This window comes from Chelon labrosus (assembly GCF_963514085.1).
Source record: "Chelon labrosus genome assembly, chromosome: 2".
Taxonomy (NCBI): domain Eukaryota; kingdom Metazoa; phylum Chordata; class Actinopteri; order Mugiliformes; family Mugilidae; genus Chelon; species Chelon labrosus.
The window spans coordinates 18,422,907-18,442,956 of NC_140338.1; the positions used below are offsets into that span (position 1 = coordinate 18,422,907).

General features: G+C 41.0%; 2 protein-coding genes across 7 annotated transcripts; one reads left to right on the forward strand and one right to left on the reverse strand.

Annotated features, from left to right (window-relative positions):
* Positions 1-1,098: 1,098 nt before the first annotated feature.
* ndufb6 (NADH:ubiquinone oxidoreductase subunit B) lies at positions 1,099-3,169 on the reverse strand. The gene is made up of 4 exons (XM_084570051.1): positions 2,925-3,169; positions 1,639-1,731; positions 1,446-1,490; positions 1,099-1,240 (listed from the first exon to the last, which is right to left on the reverse strand). Exons 1-4 carry the CDS (start codon positions 3,102-3,104, stop codon positions 1,175-1,177), a joined length of 384 nt encoding a protein of 127 aa, XP_084426177.1. The 5' UTR covers positions 3,105-3,169; the 3' UTR covers positions 1,099-1,174.
* Positions 3,170-4,678: 1,509 nt separating this feature from the next.
* LOC311498796 (PRELI domain-containing protein 1, mitochondrial-like) lies at positions 4,679-18,399 on the forward strand. 6 transcript variants are annotated; one of them, XR_014699424.1, is made up of 7 exons: positions 5,339-5,980; positions 7,364-7,589; positions 9,194-9,307; positions 10,585-10,663; positions 16,215-16,363; positions 16,547-16,612; positions 17,362-18,399. XR_014699424.1 is itself a non-coding variant. In XM_084559533.1 (6 exons), exons 1-5 carry the CDS (start codon positions 5,751-5,753, stop codon positions 16,334-16,336), a joined length of 771 nt encoding a protein of 256 aa, XP_084415659.1. In that variant the 5' UTR covers positions 5,339-5,750; the 3' UTR covers positions 16,337-16,363; positions 16,547-18,399. The 6 variants fall into 6 exon arrangements, 4 of the variants coding, with proteins under 4 accessions (XP_084415660.1, XP_084415659.1, XP_084415658.1 ...); XR_014699423.1 differs by having other exon boundaries at positions 16,215-16,612; XM_084559533.1 differs by having other exon boundaries at positions 16,547-18,399.
* Positions 18,400-20,050: the final 1,651 nt, after the last annotated feature.

A 20,050-nucleotide genomic window follows, 5' to 3' on the forward strand; every position in this document is an offset into this window, starting at 1 on the left:
GAGAGAGGGCAGAGCAGGTAAAGAGTTGAGCTTCTTGACAGCCTGGTGGATGAAGCTGTCCTTGAGTCTGCTGGTCCTGGCCCAAAGACTCTGCAATCTCCTCCCTGATGGCAGCAGACTGAGGAAGTTGTGTGACGGGTGGGTGGGATAGTCTGCAATGCAGAGGGCTTTGCAGGTGAGACAGATGTTGTAGGTGTCCTGGAGGGAAGGAAGAGAGACTCAGATTATCTTCTCAGCTGCTCTCACGATGCCCTGGAGGGTGGAGGTGCTGTTGAGCCTTTTTTTTTTGCCAGTGATGTGGTGTTGGTAGTCCAGGAGAGGTCCTCTGTGACATGCACAAGCTATCCATCAGTGTGCAGGTCTTGGGTCTGTAGAGTTAAGAGGAGGGGGCTCAGCACACATCCCTGGGGGGCCTCTGTGTTCAGGGTGATGGTGCTGGATGTGTTGGTGCCAACCCGTACTGCCTGAGGTCTTCCTGTCAAGAAGTCCAGCATCCAGTTGCTCAGCGAGGTACTGAACCCCAGTTGGTCCAGTATTTGGATGAGCTGTTGGGGAATGATTGTACTGAATGCTGAAGTCAATGAACAGCATTCTGACATGAGAGTGCTTTGTGTCCAGATGTGCGAGAGATGAGTGGAGGGTAGTGGAGATGGCATCATCGGTCCAAATTAAAAATTTTACAAACCACATATTCTGCCTTTACGTTCTCTGGCACTCTTTTGCCTCCTGGAATATTGGTGGATCATCAGTAAGGTATGTAGAAATCTTAAATTTAAAGTCTACATGCAATTTTGATCAATCATGACACCCATCTCTCTGCAGGTTACTGTAAACAGATGTTCTCCTCTCAAATTATATTTTTTACGTTCTACATTAGGGGGCTTATTCCTCACATTAGACTACAGCTTCCTGCTTCAAAATGTCATGCATCAAACTAGTGAAGTACCATGTTATCACTGATGACGTCACTATGTCATTGTCTACATAAAATTACTTATCACTTGTCATAATTTTTAAGAGAAAACCTTCATAAATAATCTTGATTGTAGCGCAAAAGTACTTAAATTGATTTGTAAAATCAGACGTATACTCAAAAGATACTTCGTAATATTTTAATGGCATATACACAGTTCTTACAACAGGAACTCAAGGAAATAACTGAAATATTTCAACTTCAGTGATGGTCATGGGTCTCAGGGAGATCTGGAACAACTTCGCCTGTCTCCAGAATAGTGTCACCCTGAGAACAAAAACAAAGACAAAATGTCAGAAAATTGGGAAAGCAGCTCTACAAGGTTAGAGGTGTCTATTTGTCTGTCAGACAATCAGATCGGTCTATGTCTGGTCAATCAAGCTAATATGCAGCTGAAAATGAAAAAACACGGCATAAAGAATATAGGGCATAAAACATACATTGTTAGAATTAATAAATGAGTCATACTCACTGGGAACAGCTTGGGTTTCGTCATCACAACACCATATGGCCTTTGCTGTGGGACACAGTGATATATTTCATTAGTCTGCCTTCTAATCAGTACAGTATCAAACAATGCATCTTCCAGCTTTAAACTTGTACATGTGCAAGCGCCAAGTGTAATAAAATGTCACAGATAATGTTCCACACTTCTGCCAACTTACAGAAACGTGGTACTTCACGCAGTAGTGGGTAATCCAAATGGGTATCAACAGCCGTGTTAATGTTAAAACTCCACCATTGTATACTTTGTACGTCTGTAAGGAAATAAACAAATGTCAATACAGAGAGGTGCATAAGGAACCACAGCAATCGTGACAGCTTTAAACAGATACAATGTACGCCAAGCTAAAAACTCTTATTTTTAATAGGTTACATGAAACACAGAATATCAGCATTCATTCATTCATTCATTCATTCATTCATTCATCTTCTGTAACTGCTTGTTCCTGTGAAGGGTCACGGGGTCTGCTGGAGCCTATCCCAGCTGTCATCGGGCGAGAGGCGGGGTACACCCTGGACAGGTCGCCAGTCTATCGCAGGGCTAACACAGAGAGACAGACAACCATTCAAACTCTCATTCACACCTAGGGCCAATTTAGAATCACCAGTTAACCTAATGAGCATGTCTTTGGACAGTAGGAGGAAGCCGGAGTAGAATATCAACATATCCTTCATTAGTAAAACAGCAATATTTGGCATTTTTGCACATTAAATTACTTAAAACCAAGGGCCTTAGGATGGACAGTGTAACGTACGCAGATCATAGAGCCCTTTGAGGTATATTTTTGATATATGTGACACAAACAAAACTTTTATTTTTTTAAATAATCTATTAATTGTTACAACACGATCTACAAACTTAACTTACTTAGAATAAATTACAAAAACAAACTTAGGAAGGTGTGTGCCAAATTATTAAGGTTCAATACAAGTACTCTAATCCAAGTTAGTATTTTCATGGAGGGCAGTGGGATCAATTCCAGCTGTGAAAACTAGTGAAAACGAAAGCATAAACTCAAAAGTGTATGAAATGGGGTTGTCAAAATAATAGAAACACCTGTCATTAGAGCACAACACAACTGAACAACACTGCAAAGCAACGCCTCCAGTATGGGAACACAACTGAATCATTAGCTCTCTCAGATATTTTAAATAAATGTTGAATACAATAACCTCCATGTAGCTCAAATTCAACGCAGGACTGGTGAATGTATAAATTCACTAGTGTTTTGGCAAGTGAGTGTGCAGACAGACACACGCGCGTGTTGTTTTAAACGTCCCACCACGTTGTAGACAGGTAAACGGCGTCACTACGTTATATTTAAGTTATATTTAATGAATACAGACATTGACAGACGTTACGTGTTTAAAATTTTCCCATATATGCCGTTATCTTGAGCTGTTGTTATGCTAGCTAGCTAACAGTCTGGGGTTAGCCAGGACTCACGTAAAGTCTCCACAGGCTCTTCGGTTTCAGAAAGTCAGCCCAGAACTTGGCGATGGGGCCCAGAGGTTTAGCCTTTACCACGGGCTCCCTCGGGCTGAGCTCCTGGTCCTTAAGCCATTGCCTCCTGAGCTTCGTTAGCTGGTCGAGACGTAGCTTCTCGTCTGGTGTGTACCCAGACATGGCTATTTTTTTCCAACCTTAAACAAGCCTACAATGACACCACGAAGGACACTTCCCTTTGCGGGGTAAGTACACCAACGAAGAAGAAGAGGCGGAAGCGTGACCCACGTTGAACAGGTCGACAAATTCTAGTGCGCCACCTACAGGACGACAGTGGACATTGGAGGACAGTATGTGACTACAATGTTTATGTCTCTGTATTTATTTTGGATCATTTAAAAATATAAAATGCATGTAAAATTAAAAAAATGCTGTTTTATTAATTTGTTGTGTTTGAGGCCAGCTGGGTAGAGACGTACACTAAAGAGGAAGTTAGGAGGAGAAGAGACCATCAGAAGCAATAAACTGCATCTATATATTTATATACATGATGCAAACAAGAGTACTACATGATATTAGGGGATGCATGACACATGGGAGATTAGTAGTGCACAGAATGAATGGATACACCGTTATTCAAAGAATTCCTAGTAAAAAGCAGAGTTCTCAAACAATTACTGTGGGAAGAGTAAACAAGAGCACAAAGGCATGAAACACTAAGATAACTTCTTCAACAACTTAATGTATTCGGTTCTTTCATAACCCTTCCTAACTTCATCCACCAGAGGGCAAAACAGGCCACAAGCCATGACAGGCGAAGACTGTACACTGTTTTCAACGCTGAATACTGTTATTGTAAATATCAATTTACGGTATATAAATGATAAATCAATTCTGTATATATTCTGCTTTTTGCATTCTGTGTTGTAATGTGTTGTAGTGATGTAGATGAAGAAGGGCAGCAGTAGTTGCAGTGATAGTAGTTATTGTGTGTGTCCAGGCTGTCAGCATGTACTGTATGTAGCACAGTGGGAGTAGGGGAAGCAGCAGTATTCCACATCTGTTTTTGATAACATATTGTGGAAGAGACAATAAGCACGACTCGAATCTTGAATTGTGAACTTGAATTGTAGTGGGTAGGCAACAGAATATAAATTTGTCATTTGTTTCAATGTACATTTTTATATATAGGCCTATCTGATCCCCTCACTTTTTTTTTTTTTTTTTTACAAAAATGACATCAGTGCACTCATTGCCAATGTGATGCATGCAGTTTAATGTTTATCCAGCTGACTAGCGCCTGCGCCGGGTAGTCCGTCTTCGCCTGCGGACAGGAGCGGACTTTGCAGGCCTCCTGCGCCTACGGCCATAATAGGACCGGGCGGCGAATCTGTTACCGTGGCAGGGCATTGTCAGGGCATGATTTCCCGGCATAATGACCTCTATTTAAAACCTTGGTTAGGCCCGGGTTTGGACTACTTGTGTCTTGATCGATGACGTCATCAACTGTTTGTTTTTCTGTATTTGTTTCATCCAGTGTGTCTCTCCGCAGTCCTGTCCTGTCAGAAATGAAATGTTTGATGAAGGCTTTTCCGGAACACTGTTAAACTTCTTCGGGATTCTCCTTCTTTCTTTTTTTTTTTTTTTTTTTTAAATAAATAAATAAATAACCATCTATATTGAGGCAGGGATGTTTGCGCGTCCAATACCTTTAATTTGAAATGCCGACCGGAAGTTGCACTAAGATAACAGTCCGCCTCACCAGAACCGTTTCCGGTCCTCTCTGTCTATCAGATCACATGTAGCATGATGCACGTAATTAACCAGCGTAAAGGGGGGTTGTCTGTCATAGGAAGCAACAATTAAGCAATGTGCGGCTACTTATTAACCTGACATTTTATCAGCAGTAATTACAGGTAAGACACTGTTGTTTCCAGATAACTATCAGCGTTTGAAACTTCGTTTCCTGTCACCTGTGCTAGCTAAACTTTTATTAGCCAAGGTTGCGGTGTTGTTATGTAACCTACCTGTCAAATGTTAAACATGGCCACGAATTGGCTGTAAAATAACTAATGCACCGATTGTTTAGCAAACTTTACTGTCGCTGTTAGATGGTTTAAATGTTGAATTATTTGAGTGAGTTAAGTCGTATATTGATGCTAATCAGCTAGCAGTTAGCTGTGCAGGGAACCTTTAATACAGTGAGCTGTAACTAGAGTCATTTAGTCAAGAACAAGCCGTAAACATACGTGACTTATTATTCTTATGATGGAGGAAATAAGGTTATAATGAGATGTCTATAGTGTTTATTGTGAAGAAGTAAACCAATATGGATAATTCATGTGGCTAATGATGTTTACATGTTACTGTAATTTGTCAGAAATTAGATTTCAGAGCTTTTATGAGCTCTTCCAAAGCCTACTGCAGTAGTAAGACACACACTACTTTCTTCCATGATGGATAGGAATTAGCTAATTTCACTGACTATGTGCTTTCATTCTAGACTGATATTTGCACACAGTGCCAAGAGCTCATGTAAAAAGAGATTTTCATAAATATGATAAGAACCGTTTCTGAATTAACCAGCAAATTAAATACTAACAGAGAGAACATTGGTACACAAGTCATATTAAAATATTATAATATTGTTTGATTGTCTACATACATGTCTTAATACATACATGACAAAATAGCAACATCACAGATGGCAATTTTTTGTGTACAACATCAACTATGAAGCATTTACACATATAGAATAATAAAGAGCTGTTATGTGTATGTGTATGTACATTATTGCACATTCTTGCCTCATTATGTCTGTTGCTCATGGCTCCCTTCACTTCTGCAGGAGCCGTGCCAGACTTTGAATGGAGTCAGCTCCCGAGTTTTCAGTGTTTTGTGTTGTCACAGCAAAGGACCTCAGGGTTCAGGATTCAGGCCGTTCTGCACAGCAGCAAGAGAAAAATGGTCAAGTATTTCTGTAATAACGCAGACATCAGGAGTACATGGGACCACGTGGTTTCTGCTTTCTGGCAGAGGTACCCTAACCCCTTCAGGTACTGAAACATTTTCATTTTAAGAATTTTATCAAGGGTGCTTATTTAAACACATTGTGGCTGGGTGGGCGTCAAAAGTCCACACAACCTTGAAGAACACCATAAAATCAAATATGACGTTGATTTGTTTTTATATGTCTACCATTTTACTTGGAGTTGCTAATTTCCTGGTGCTGTATTCCTAAAGATAAAAGCTATTCCTAAAGAATCTTAGCTCCTAAGAAAGCTCCTAAGGTGAGATCTGTTAAGAGCAGGGAGGAGGACTTTTAAGAGGCTTAGGAGTTTCTTAAGCAGAGGAGAAAAGGAAGCGTTTATCTGTTGTGCTATATTTTCCCATGCCTGCTGCTTGGCTTGTAGTGTGATGTTGGGGTCAAATCTACCTCTCAAAACACTTTTATTCTCATTGACCAATTGAGCCAGAAGCAAACACTATTCCTCTGCTCAGTTGGGTTTCCTACCTCCTTTCTTCTCCATGGCTGTTTGGTTTGTGGAAGATTTGAACGCCAACCAACACTGCTTCTTATAGGCCGGTTAGCAATCAAGTGCAAAAATGACCAGCATGGTAAATGAATGTAAGCAAATAAATGTAACTATCAGCATGTGAATGCTGTGCAAGTGGGCCTGAGTTTTCACACATTTTGTAGGACAATTTTAAAGTACACCTTGCTATTTATTCAACAAAGATTTTCTTTTGATGTAAAATATTATTTATAATCATACAGTCTTCATAGAGATTAGATTCTATTGTTAAGTCTATTGATTTGACGGTCCATTCTAGGCCCATTATCACCAAAAGTGTATTTTTATCCAGCTTTTAGGATCAACCAATCACAGAGAGTTTTCTGAGAATGTTCTGGAGTCACTCCTAAGCTAAGACTCCTTGCTGGGAATGTTAATGCTAAGTACGGAGCTGTCTGAGAGGACTCTCACAGTCTTTAGGAATACGGGCCCTGGTTTATACTGTCAATGTTTTTAAAGACCTGTTGTAATGTTGCCGGTGTATAGAGTTACAATAGCAAGAAAAATTTCTACCTACCATTTTTGTGTCTCATTTGAAATGTCAGCAAACATGTTACTACTAAAGATATTTCATGTTTCACTTTTGAAAAGTGACAGACAGCAAAAAAGAGCCCTAAGTCCTGATTAATATAGAGAACTGAGAAAGCACATCAGAGAAGTAAAACTAAAATTTTCCTGTGTTAGTGGTTACTTTTCTATATTAGTTGGTCTAGCAGCATCAGAAAGTTTGATTTTGTTTCAGAAATATAGTACCGTTGGACACATTATTACACATTTCCTTTCGATTGATGGCTTCATGCTTGACCTCACTTAACTATATCAATCTTTCTGACATGTCCGTGTGTCTGTATGTGTGTCACACAGCACCCACGTTCTCACAGAGGATGTCGTGTACCGGGAGGTAACGGCGGACCACCGGCTCCTCTCCAGACGCCTCCTGATGAAGACCAACCGGATGCCGCGCTGGGCGGAGCGGTTCTTCCCCTCTGGCATGTCTCGCTCCGTGTACATCATTGAGGACTCCATCGTGGACCCTGTGAACAGGAGCATGACCACCTACACCTGGAACCTCAACCACACAACTCTCATGGTGAGGCCTCTCATTCACCGCAGAGTGCTGCTTTTATTGTCATCATTTCAGCGACATCGGACTAAACTTGCAACATATGATGATAATAATAATACATTTTGTTTGTGTGCGCCTTTCAGAGTACTCGAGATCACCTTACATAAAACAGCAGTGCATAAGACATCATAGAATTAACCATACAATGCAATTAAAATAAATGCAGATTAAAAAAAGTATATAGAAAAGAGATAAAAGGGAGTGTGGTTTAAATGGAGTAAGCTATTTTAAAAAGAGTTTTGAGTCTGAATCTGAAGCATGTCAGAGGGGCTATGTTTTGAATGTCAGGTGGGATTTCTTGAAAAGTGTGTTAATTTATTAATTGTGTTTCCCACATGGCATGGATTTAGTTTTGGCTTAATGATAGGTTATTTTTTTTTCAGTTAGTTGATGTGGGACTCCCAGGGACTGGCTACCGTCCAGCAATAAGACAAAACTCACTTTAATAGACAAAATGTCTCGTTGTTTAGAGGTCCGAAAGCTTCTAGATCTTCTCTGTTGAGATGCCTGTGCATTGCGGTTGTGCTTCTGTGGTAGGGCGTCTTATTTTTCCAAAGAGCTCATTGTATTGGTGCTCTGTTTAAATAATGACCAAACTTCCAATGATCTGCTTTGAATATATTTGGCTGTATTTAACATGCCTGGAAGCGGGACCTGCATTTAATTGTCGATGCACCTGAGATGTTTCAAATCAATATTGTTGGAGCACCAGTTACTGCATGGGAATAATTCAAAACTGCAAAATCCATTTCTTAACGGTGCTTTTATTGTGAAACTTTTACAAGAGTACCATATGTAACAACAGATGGGATTAAAGGATGACAAAGGATACACATTCACCCACTGTGACTGAAATAGGACAGTAATGCTGTAGCGGAGTAATCCAGATCAACAGCATGATTATATTGTTGGAATGATTAAATTCAACGGTAGAAATGTGTTTAACAGGGATCCACATGATACGACCAGGAATTTATTCACACTGACTTTCGCTGGTCCCGTGTTTATTTGATAGTGTCGAGCCGAGCCATAAACTAGTGATGTATGTTACTCAAGAATAAATATCGTTAATTTGTGCTTTTCAAACACACACACACAAAAAAAAGAACCCATTGCATAGTGCAGCCAGGTGTAGCTGGTAAGGAGGAGGATATATTCAGTTTTTCAGCCTGATCTTCAAAGGAAATGAGCCTTTGAATCCTGTTCATGGGTCATAATCTACAAAGGAAGAAGGACCCTGACATGACTACATACATTATGCAGCATAAAGGTGCTACTGCTGTACGCTACATACCTCAGCAGAATGGATTCATGATTTATGATCTGTCCTTTTAATTCACTGGTAAAAAGAAATACTATTGAGGTCATTTACTGAAATTAACCCAGTCTAAATCATATTCATTCCATGTGTTCAGATTTAGATTCGTTCTAATTCCTTGACTTGTTTTCTGGTGGCACCCTGACGACCCAAGAGAGGCTGACATAAAACGTGTGCGTGCCAAAGGAAACCGTCTCCATCGTACAGTCGCTCACTGAATCCTTCTGTCACCTTCCTCTCTCCCAACTAGTCGGTGGAGGAGCGTTGTGTCTTCCGAGACTCGGCGGAGCAGCCAGCGAGCACACAGCTGAAACGGGAGGCGTGGATTTCCTCGAGCATTTATGGCTTCTCCAAACCCATTCAGGTACAGACAGTGTACCGTCTGGCTGCGGGGGACAAACTGAACTTAAATATACAAAGTGTAATATAAATAACACTCCTGTGACTTTGCATTGTAGTTTTTCTTGTCAGACCTGTTTCTCATTTCATTAAGTAAAAGCCTCTATGCTTTATGGTACACATAGAGCCATAACATTACGACAACCTACCTAATGTTGCGTAGGTCCTCCTTTTCTTCTGCCAAAACAGCCGTGACCCTTCGAGGCATGGACCCCACTGGACCTCTGAAGGTGTGCTCCAATATTAAGATGTTGGCAGCACATCCTTTAAGTCACGTATGTTGTGATGTTGGGGCCTCCATGGATCAGACTTGTTTGTCCTGCACATCCTACAGACGCTTGAGTGCATTGAGATCTGAAAAATTTGGAGGCCAAGTCAACACCTCAAATCGGTCGTTGCGCACCTCAAACCAATTCTGAATTCATGTTGGTACATGTCAAAATAACATCCAAAAGGATAGCAGGACCCATGGTCTTTATGACAAAAAGAAAGGAAAAGAAGAAGGCCCTGAGTTTTTACTACTTTCCATCAGAACCAGTATGAACGATATTTTTCAACTATTTGAGCTACTATAGCTCATCTGTTGAATTGGTCCCCACAGGCCACCCTTCGCTTACCATGTGCATCAATCACCCTGATGCCAGCTCCCTTCATGGACCACTTTTGATAGATACTGACCACTACGGACCAGGAAGACCCCTACAAGAGCTGCTGCTTGTGGGATGCTGTGACCCAACCGTCTATCCATCACAAAGGGACCATTGTCAAAGTGGCTCAGATCCTTCCACTTCCCATTTGTCCCGCTTCTAACGCATCAACTTTGACGACAAAATGTTCCGTTGCTGCTTAATTTATGACACTGATGTGTGCCATGATAAGAAGATAATCAGTGTTAGTCACTTCACCTGTCGTCATAATGTTATGGCTGATTGGTGTGGGCTTCAGTTCAAACTGTTACATCTATGCTTTTAGTTTGGTTTGTGGGTCATAGTGGGCAGCAGAAAAACTTATGTGCAAATGTTAAAAAAATAAAAAAATAAAAGAAGGGAAATTTGAGAGGAGAAGTGAAATCACTGCCAAAAATATGTCAGCCTAAAATTGTTATTGTCAGATGTGAAAGTTGCCAGGCTTGTTTTGATGATGAAGCGGGTGATGAGACGGGACTGTCAGCGGGTGGTACTTATTTATTTATTTATTTTTTTAAAGACATCTCTTCTTATTTTCTGTTCTGTCTTTTCCCAGGAGTTTGGATTGGCCCGCTTCAAGAGCAACCAGGTGAAGACCATGAAGGGACTGGAATACGCTCTGTCCAACCTACAGGGTATGTGCACGTCTCATTTCAACGCACGTGCGTGTGTTCCAGCAAGACACAGGAGAAAACTGCAAGGGGAACAAACCTGTTTATTTATTTATTTTTTTTTAATCTCTTGGCATTTCTGGAAAGGAGAACATGTTTGCAGGAAATGGAGCGTTCTGTCCTCGGGGCTCAGGACTGCCACACATTGCACTTGTTGAACTTATTTGTTGTTATAGCTTCTGAATGACTTTAATGAGCCTACTGAAAGAAAGAACTAAAGTGGCTCCGTCTACATCTCAGAGCTTAATTTGCATGAAACAGGTTAATTTAATCACTCAAAGGAGCCTAAAGGTCTTGTGACTGCAGAGGGACGTGAAACCATGACAACCACAGTGACAAACAGCTGGAAACATAATACCATGGAGAAGGGCAATAACAGGAAAATATAAGTCTGAAAATATCCAGGCTAATTAAATGTGCAGTCTGTAAGGGGAGGGGGTATTCTGCAGAATTGCCCTTTCAGCAGAAAATAGTTTAGATATAAATAGTAAAAATCCAAAGTTGCTTTTTCAGATATTTCTTTTGAACAACGTTCAGTGACGCAAAGATTTTTATTAGACATGATAGATGACTTACAAAACCACAAAAGTTACATTTCAGAAGCCAGAAAAAGACATACATCTGGACATTTTGTTTTAGGGAAATGCCTTAAATTCAGCTTTAATAACAACTATTTTAGAAACTTTATTAACCCTTTAACACCCAAGCCTCAAAGTGTCCACCATTTTGACTGAAATAAAATACGTACCATTCAGAAAATGTCCTGTGACTAATTGCTTTTGACCATTTTCCCAGAATACCTGGAACCTTTAATATCTGGCAGGTATTTGCAATTTGCTGCATGTTGTAAGAGTGCAATAACCTGCCAGGAGAGGGACAAGTGAAATTACCGTAATACCGTCTCTAATTACGGAAACCGTTGGAATTTTTCCGATTGCTCAAACCGTGACGAAATTACGGTAATCCAAAGTGTGCTTCCGCAAACGTTCCTCCGGCGACACATTAGGTGTTAAAGGGTTAAGAAGAAAATAGGAACAGAAGTGTGAACAGTAAAGTGTAATTAATAATAAGAGAGGTGAGTTTAAATGACAGGGCGCCTGTTAGATAATGAAAGCAGTTCCCGTTTTGTTGTGGGTGGCTCTGGCGGGTGAGGTTTGTGTTGTGCTAATCCAGCATACTGTTGTGTGCCATTGTTGTGACTCTGTCCTGTTGCCCTTTTGCTGATGGCACTGCAGGACTTGGCATCAGGCTGAGCGTGATGGTAAGTATGTTAGGAGCGTGGCATCCATCTGCCATCCCGGGCCTCGACCAGGGCTGTCACATGATGCCATATATGAGCCTCACACACTAGACTGTTTAGCTGAGGTAGTGACTCTCTCCCCTGTTTGTTGTATCAGAGGAACAGTGACTCAAACATTCATTCAGTCTCGGGGTAGAAGTAGAGGATTTGTTGTTTAGTGGACCCTAGTGTCATTCTTACTTGAGAATGACTTAAACCCTTGTAGCGGCCATTTTTAGGAGGACGGTAAATATTTCCTCGTCCTGTCGATTCAGCTCAAGCTGGGCTCACACTTCAAGAGTTCCGGGTCGATTAATCAACAGATTCACCCAACCTGTCTATCAGCCGAGGGATCCGGTTCAGACCTCTTGCAGTACTGAGTTTTGTCTCCCATTATCTGCTAACGTGAAGGATTACAGATCTGCTCTTAAACCTCCTGAACTGCTCTCTGATTCATTGGGGCTGCCTCGATTAACGTTCGATATTTAGGATTTAAAATCGTGACGATCGGGGCAGTACTTTTATAGCAGACCGTGAGGAACAGTCTAGCAAGTTTAAATCTCACCTTCGGTTCTCTGTTAAGTAAAGACATCCTGTGTTGACCACATCAATCTGAACAATTTCTTACTCGCACTCGTTTAGCCTCCTGCTTTTTTTTTTTATATAAAGTCTTGAAAACTACTGGCCGTTGGCAAACAAGCGTGCAGGTGCATCACTGCCACTGCCAGCGAGGCCGAGTGTGGATCAGTAAGTTCGCTCCGTGAGGTTATTTAATATCCTCCTGATATTACACAAGTGTGTGTTGTAATATGATTTTCAAATCTCGTAATGTGTTCAAGTTTCAGATTAGAGAGTAAAAAAATATCTGTGAATCATCTCCCGAAGTGCTGGAGTGTGAGATGTAACCTGATTTCAGGATCAGGCATGATTTTCTAACTCCTGTAGTCTGAGCCCGGCTTTGAAAGCTCGTCTACCCACTGCAGTAAAGGAAATGAGTTAGATTTGCTGTAAATTCCTGAAAATATCTGGAAGAATTGTATTAAAAAATTGAATTCAAACATTTTTCTATCATATCACATCATATTACATATTGTCCTAACTAAATATTAAAATCCTAATTAAACCGTTGCACTTTAGGATCTGAAAACAAGACCAAAATGTAGTAGCTAGTATTCCCTATACTAGTTACATTGGTTTTGAACGTCTTGTCTTCTTTTTTTGTAGTTTGTGCAGTTCTGCAGTCACGCATTACGTGAAGGAAACCACTGTCTCTCTCTGCATGTTGCCGTGGTTTGGCATTAAAATCAACGATGAGTGAGTGTAGAACAGAGAAAACCTTCATTGTTGATGCTCCAAAACCTTTAAGAGGGTTGTCATGCGTGAGATGGATTTAAAAAAAAAAAAAAAAAAAAAAAAAAAAGAAGCTGTGATTGCATGCGGTGCACTTGAGGTTGCGTGTCTCCACTGTCAGCTGATCTGCAGCCTCACATGAAAGATGGCCTGTCAGACGCAGTGCTCATCTCGTAGGTCTGCATACGTTACTTAGAATATTTATCTGCACACCTTTTCCCCCTGACGTCTGCTGTGAATAACCTGTCATGTAAATTAGCATTGCTGCCATCATCAGCTGCTAGAACAGCCCTGATTAAAGGCTGATGCAAAGCTATGAAATAAGTTCACTTCGGCTTTCGGAAACGGAGGCGCTCGTAGTTATCATAGTTACACTCCAGCTGACTGAAATGTGATCTGTCTGAGACGACACATCTGCATAGTTTGCTCTTTAAGCTTTTACACCCTCACAACTCTGGAAGAATTATCTGGATCAGTAGCTGACGGTAGTTTCTTAAGCGTCCAGAACCACATGGAGACATAAGTTCATCTCATACGTAGACAAACAAGTGTTTTTAGTATTTTAAAATTACAACGTTGTGCCTTGACTTATTCTCTTACGACGCTTTCGTCTGAATGCAAGCGTGCAACCATGTGTCGTCATCTTATTATATGATCAGTTTAGAGCTAAAGATGTAAATGGACGTCTGTTACGTTTAAATCCTTGCCAAACAAGTTGATGATTAATCTAATCAGCTCCGGGTAAATCTCTTTGTGTTTCACTGTATACCACAGTTAAATCTGAGACAAACCTGCTCTGCCAGTCCTGTAGAGAGACGTTTTTATGTCGGGCAGCGACGGTTGTGAGCCAGACCTAAAGAGGGGAGCAACTGTAGTGAGACACACAGTGGGCTGCAGCAAGTAGGAGTATTTCGGAGAGACCGCGGTTACGAATGCAACTCGGGTTCTGTGAATTAATCGAAGAGAGAAGTCAGACCTCGGAAGCATCTGAGGAAAGTTTCTGAGGCTCCAGATTAAAAAAAAGAAACTGGCGCCCTGACTGCTCACCCGGTTGAGCTGGTGCACCACCTCCATGATTTCCTGTCTGTCTTCACTGGCACTATCGAAATAAAAAAAGCCCCTAAAAGACGTTCTGAGTTCAGAGGAAAGATTCAAATCTAAAAATAGGAAGTGATCAACAGCAAGGACAAAAGCAAAGACGTACGTGATAATGGTGTGCTTACTCTAACTTTCCAGACGGGGAAGACCAGATTTCCACACTGTGCCTTTAAGTAATCTTAATTTTGCATAGATAAAATTTTGTTAAATTAAATATGAGAAGTTTTCTGTAAATAATCGTTACTTGATGGTTTGGTGTTATCAACGAAACTAGAAAACTAGAATATGCTGAGAGAGGGATCAGTATTTGAAAGTAAAGAGGCAAGTAAGAAGAAATGTTGACTGGAATGACGCAGCTCACAAGTCCTTTAAATCAGATTTATCACAAATTTATCACAGATTTATTTATTTTTTAAAAGCACAATGCTCCACATAAGGATGTTTGTTTGGTCTTAAATAATAAAAGATCACTCAAGCAATGTTTTCATAATTAGTTTGCCAGCCTTAGCTTTTATTTTCCATGTTGTTCCAAAGGTTCCCTGTGGGATTTAGGTCAGGGCTCTGGGACATCGTTTCTCCCGGGACAAATATCCTTTCAACAGGCAGCTGATATTCTGAGCATCAAACATCCACAGCTGTCTGATTTCTTTTAAGTTTGCGTCATGATTGCACTGACAAATAAAGTTCCCCTACACCAGTGAATAAAAAACAGCCACAGATTTTGACATTCCCAATTTTTTCGTGCTGTTTGTGCTCTAAACAAAAACTTTTCGTCATCAGATCCGTGAATTTAGACTCATCTGAAAACAAGTTTTGCCGTCCCAAGACCTTTGGTGACGCTGCGAACGGTAAAATTGTTGCATCGTTTAAAAGGTTCAAAAGTCGGCCGTATAAAAAGCATTTAGTCTTGTTTTTGACTCTCGTGAACTCCAAAGTTCGACTCCCTCCGGTTATTTTCGTCCTGCAAACACATGAGGAGGTTTCTCCCTCTCCGCCGGCACCACCCTCCCAGCAAAACACAGAGCCCATGTGTTCTACTTGCTTTGAAAACATGTGAAAGTAAAGGAAACGGCTCGTCTCTGCTCTCCTTTCCGCCTCGCTCACGTTGCAGGGAAGTCACTCCGTCGTATTGTGACTCTGGTTGTTGTTCTCACGTGAGGTTGAGGGTTCACCGTCAGGACAGACACAAATAGACTCTGCAGCCTGTGGCTCTGAATCCAGCGTGAAGCAGTTCATAAAGACATACGAACGAGGGTGTGCTCGCTTACAGACCTTTGCGAACACGCGTCACTGTTTCAGAAAAGTCTGTAATCATTTTCCTCCTTGCATGCCTGTGTGCATGTTATGGAAAAGTAATGATTACAGTCTTAATAGGAGTTAGTAACACTCCCATGGCACGCGAAGTAAACACTGCCTGGTTAAAGTGAACGCTGCTGCAGCACAAGGTTAAATACACAGAAGTAATCGCTTTGTGTTGACATGGCTTGAAATCACTTGTGTTGGAAGTTACATAAATCAAAATTAGACAGTCTTTACATGGTTGGAATGTATTTGCTTTCCAGTTTTGAGCAGCATTAATGAATAAATAAAAATCCAGCAAGATGCAAAAGCAAGCTAGCTTAGCTTAGCATCTTTTCTGTGCTCGACACAGCAGACATTTCAGTCCAATAGAGGACGGGGCGTCTCTGCAGCAGCTCGATGAAGCCAGCAATGTTACTGTACGTGTCCTGTCTGACAAGTGGAGAAGACGTCTTTCTTTCTCTTTAAACGCTCTCTCTGGTTTCACAGGAGAGACGCCCCAGCGGCTGCTCAGGGACACAGTGAAGGACGCGTCGGAGAAGGCCAAAGAGGCAGCCAAGACTCTGGCTTCAGCTGCTGCCACCCCACAGAAACCCCAACAGTACGTCTGACTGGACCGTGTGGGAAGGACTTTACAGGTGACTGAGCACAATGCCTTCTGATCGTCTCGATCATCTCTGAGTTTTGCTGGGACCTCGATTGCTCTTCTACTCTTAGTGCAGTCCAGCCTGTGTCGAGTTACACTGTTAGCCTGACTTGTACTTGTTTCCTCCCTGAACTTTCTTACTTTCTTTGTCTCTTGGCTTTTGTTTTAATCTCAGGTCGTGAGCCTTTCTATGAAACCAACTGCCTTTCAGACCAGCAGCATCTGTTGCTGCTTTAAAAATGTAAGCTGTAAATGTTGTACGTCCACATCACTTATTTAATCTTTTAAATCAAAGGAGACTACTGGATAGTTAGATATATATATATATTTATAATCAGGATGTAGGCTTTTCTTTTCATAGTTTATTTCCTGCATATTGATACACTTATTTAGGGATTTCAACTGTTCATTAGGTCATTAGGTTTATTTATCAAGTAATAAATTATCATGCTTTAGTTGTTCTGCCCAAATATCACGTAACACCAAACCATAATGTTGTAGTTTGAATTTGTCTTAAAGGACCAGAGTTTAGGGGCTAGTGGCACCTAGTGGTGAGATTGCACAGTGCAACCAAATAGTTAACCCTCCCTTTCCTAGTGTGTAGGAAAACATACTTCGACTGCTAAAAACACTAAGGTCCTCTATTGGGTTTGTGTTTGGTTTGTTTGTTCTGTGATGATATAAATCATGTTGGCACAACACAGCGTACTCACTCTGTCTGTAGTCTAGACTTTATATAAAAGATGGTCATAGCCACTGGGTTTGAAAAGTGAAGCCTGTTCGGAAGTACCTAAAAGTGCAATACCATCGATGGTCACTAGGGGTGGACTCTAGCTCTAAATGACTCCCATTCAAAAAAATCTACTCTTAACACCCTAATTTTTTTTTTCCCCCCACTTACGTATCCATAAGTACATATTAGGCCTTAAAGAGAGGTATATTTAGGAGCGTGCCTTGCTTAATTTACATATCTGGTTTGTATCGATTTAGGTGCGCCCCTCACTTCACCCAAGCTCCTCCCCCTCATCCACATATGGTCACTTCTGGCTCCAAAAACACGCTGACGTCCAAATGACAAACTCAAGGCTCTAAAAGGGTGATCCCAGTGGCTACATCTGTCTTTTATATACAGTCGATGCTCTTCATGTATGAACAGGCTCATTCTGACAAAACACAATTGCTCCTTTGGGGAGATTATATTATAATAAAAGTTTTTTTTACCAATAGTTTCCCCTCAATCCTACACACTGGACCTTAGGTGACATTTCTTGGTGTAATGTTCTTGCAGCAGAATGTTGTGTTTAATCATATCTTGGTTAAAAAAACATTTTCTGGGTTTGAGAATGATAAATATCCCACGAGCATTACTGCGTAAATCACAATCGGCAAACCTATGTAATGTTACATAATCACAACGTACCAAAGTGACTTCATGAAAATAGTCAGAATGAGCAAAGTTCTCATTTGTCTGTGCTAAAATTTACTGTGTGATATGAGTAGCCTTACCACTGTATGACTGTATTAGAGAAACTAGATCTGATTATTAATGTGAAGCTCGTCTGAGGATGATATTGACACTAAATATTACAAGAGTTGCATTCCATTTAGGGTGAATGTTGTTTGCTGCTGTAGTTAGATTTGAGAAATGATTGTTGTGATGTATTTTTAAAGTGAGCTGTTTAAGAACTGATAGAGCATTTATAATGTTCCTGTTCATGCAGATTTATTTCAGTTCATCAGATTATTGAAAAGTGTCTAAAGTAGTGATCTGTGACACATCCAACCTGCTCTTTATTTTTGAAGTCTGTTGTCAATAAAGCCTGTTAAGTTATTGATCTAATTTTGCCTCCTTGTTGTTGTCTCTCTGCTGTAACGACAATCAAAGATGAACTCCGACCTTTAAACATGAGTTAATATTCCAGGGCGACGTATCGCAGTTTCACAGCTGCAGAAAACCAAACAGGAAGCTCCGTAACATTTGAGCGGGTTTATCTGCATTTTCCTGCAGCTTTGTTCAGTTGAAGGTTGTCACAGTTTCTCTCGACTACCGTCTCCGCCACACAATAAGAAACTCTTCACATCGCAGCAGCAGCAGCAGCAGCAGGCAGTGACGAGGCTGCGACAGCTTTACGTATAAAACATTTTTATTATATTACAATGGAGAGAATACACAATACCTCTAAGTGTTTGCTAAAATGCCAGCACCAGGTACTTGTGTACACACACTCACACACAAAACAAAAAAAAAGAAACTTATATAACATCTGAATGCATATTACACGTCCGCTAAAAAGGAACATATTCACAGGTCTCTGGCACAGAACTCTCCCTACTCTGCACAGTATGTCAGCCCTAACACACTCCTCGTCATCGTCCTCCTCTCGACTAAATTCAAGCCAGCTTGCCCCGTACACCCTGTAGGCGCTTGTTGATACAAAAAAAAAAATAAAAAAGAACATGGTATGACGCTCATCGTAGAGTGTTGTCGACATAGAGTGTCACCCCGGTGATTAAAGATGCAATGCAAGGAGAAAAAACATGGGAGGCTGAAGTACAGAAAGTGGAAAGCTGATGAAAAAGTCTACAAGTAGTTAAAGCTATTCTCGTGGAATTACAAACAGGAACTCTAGTTAAGCATGGAAGGATTCAAAGTGACTATTTATTTGGCAGGAATAACATTTTGTGGAAGTCATTGTGTTGGTTTTAGAAGCACCAATGATCAGCAGGCTGAGGGATAGAGAGAGAGAGAGAGACGTCTTTAGTGACATGACCTGGCTCACTAGGCTGACGCTCCTTGGTCTGTGCTTCACCACCCTCTTTATTTCTCTCTCTCTCTCTTCTCGGCCTGCCGGCTTCCCCAAGCTTTTGTGCTCTTGGTGAAACCCGAACACGCTGAATCAAAACTCTGTGCAACAGCGACATGAAAGCAAACATCAAATCTCGTATTTTAGGCCTCTTCTCTTTAACGTTGGTGCGCGGTTCATTCAACTTCTTGACTTAAATGTCTGTTACGAGAAGAGAAGCGGCGGCGTGTTCTAACAGTCTTCGCGGATCGGTACAATCTCTTGCTTTTCAGTTTTAATTTTAAGAAAATAACTTTTGCCAAGGCACATCATTAAAAGATCTTCCATAAACACGAACCATCCGACATTCAAACTAAATGTTAACACGTCCAGCAGGTCAGCTGCTCGTAAGCCACTCGCTGCGAGTGCGCGCGCGCGCGTGTGTGTGCTATGTACATTTTTCAATGATGCCACTGAAAAATTATAATCTCATATCTGGCCTCGTCCCGTCCTGACTCTTTTCTCACTGGGAGGTTCTGTGCAAGAGAATAATCTTAAAAGCCATCAATATGGTTTACTCAGTTGTTCATTTGACCAACAAACGCAAAAAAAAAAAGGACAATATATGCTACAAACAGTCATGTACAAATCTTTTGACATGAATGTAAACTCAGCTTTTTTTTTTTCATCTAGTTCAATTTTTTTTTTGCCCTCCTGCAGTGTATGGAGAGAGTGCAGATAGGAGGTCAAATCACTGAAACAGAATAAAAGAGTTGGTCACCAAAAAAATGCACCACAGAGTCAAGAGCAAAACCACCTGCTTGTCTTAAAAACCCCTGCCCACCCCCCCACCCACCCACAGAAAGCACAAGATGGTAAATATTGCTGTGTCTCAA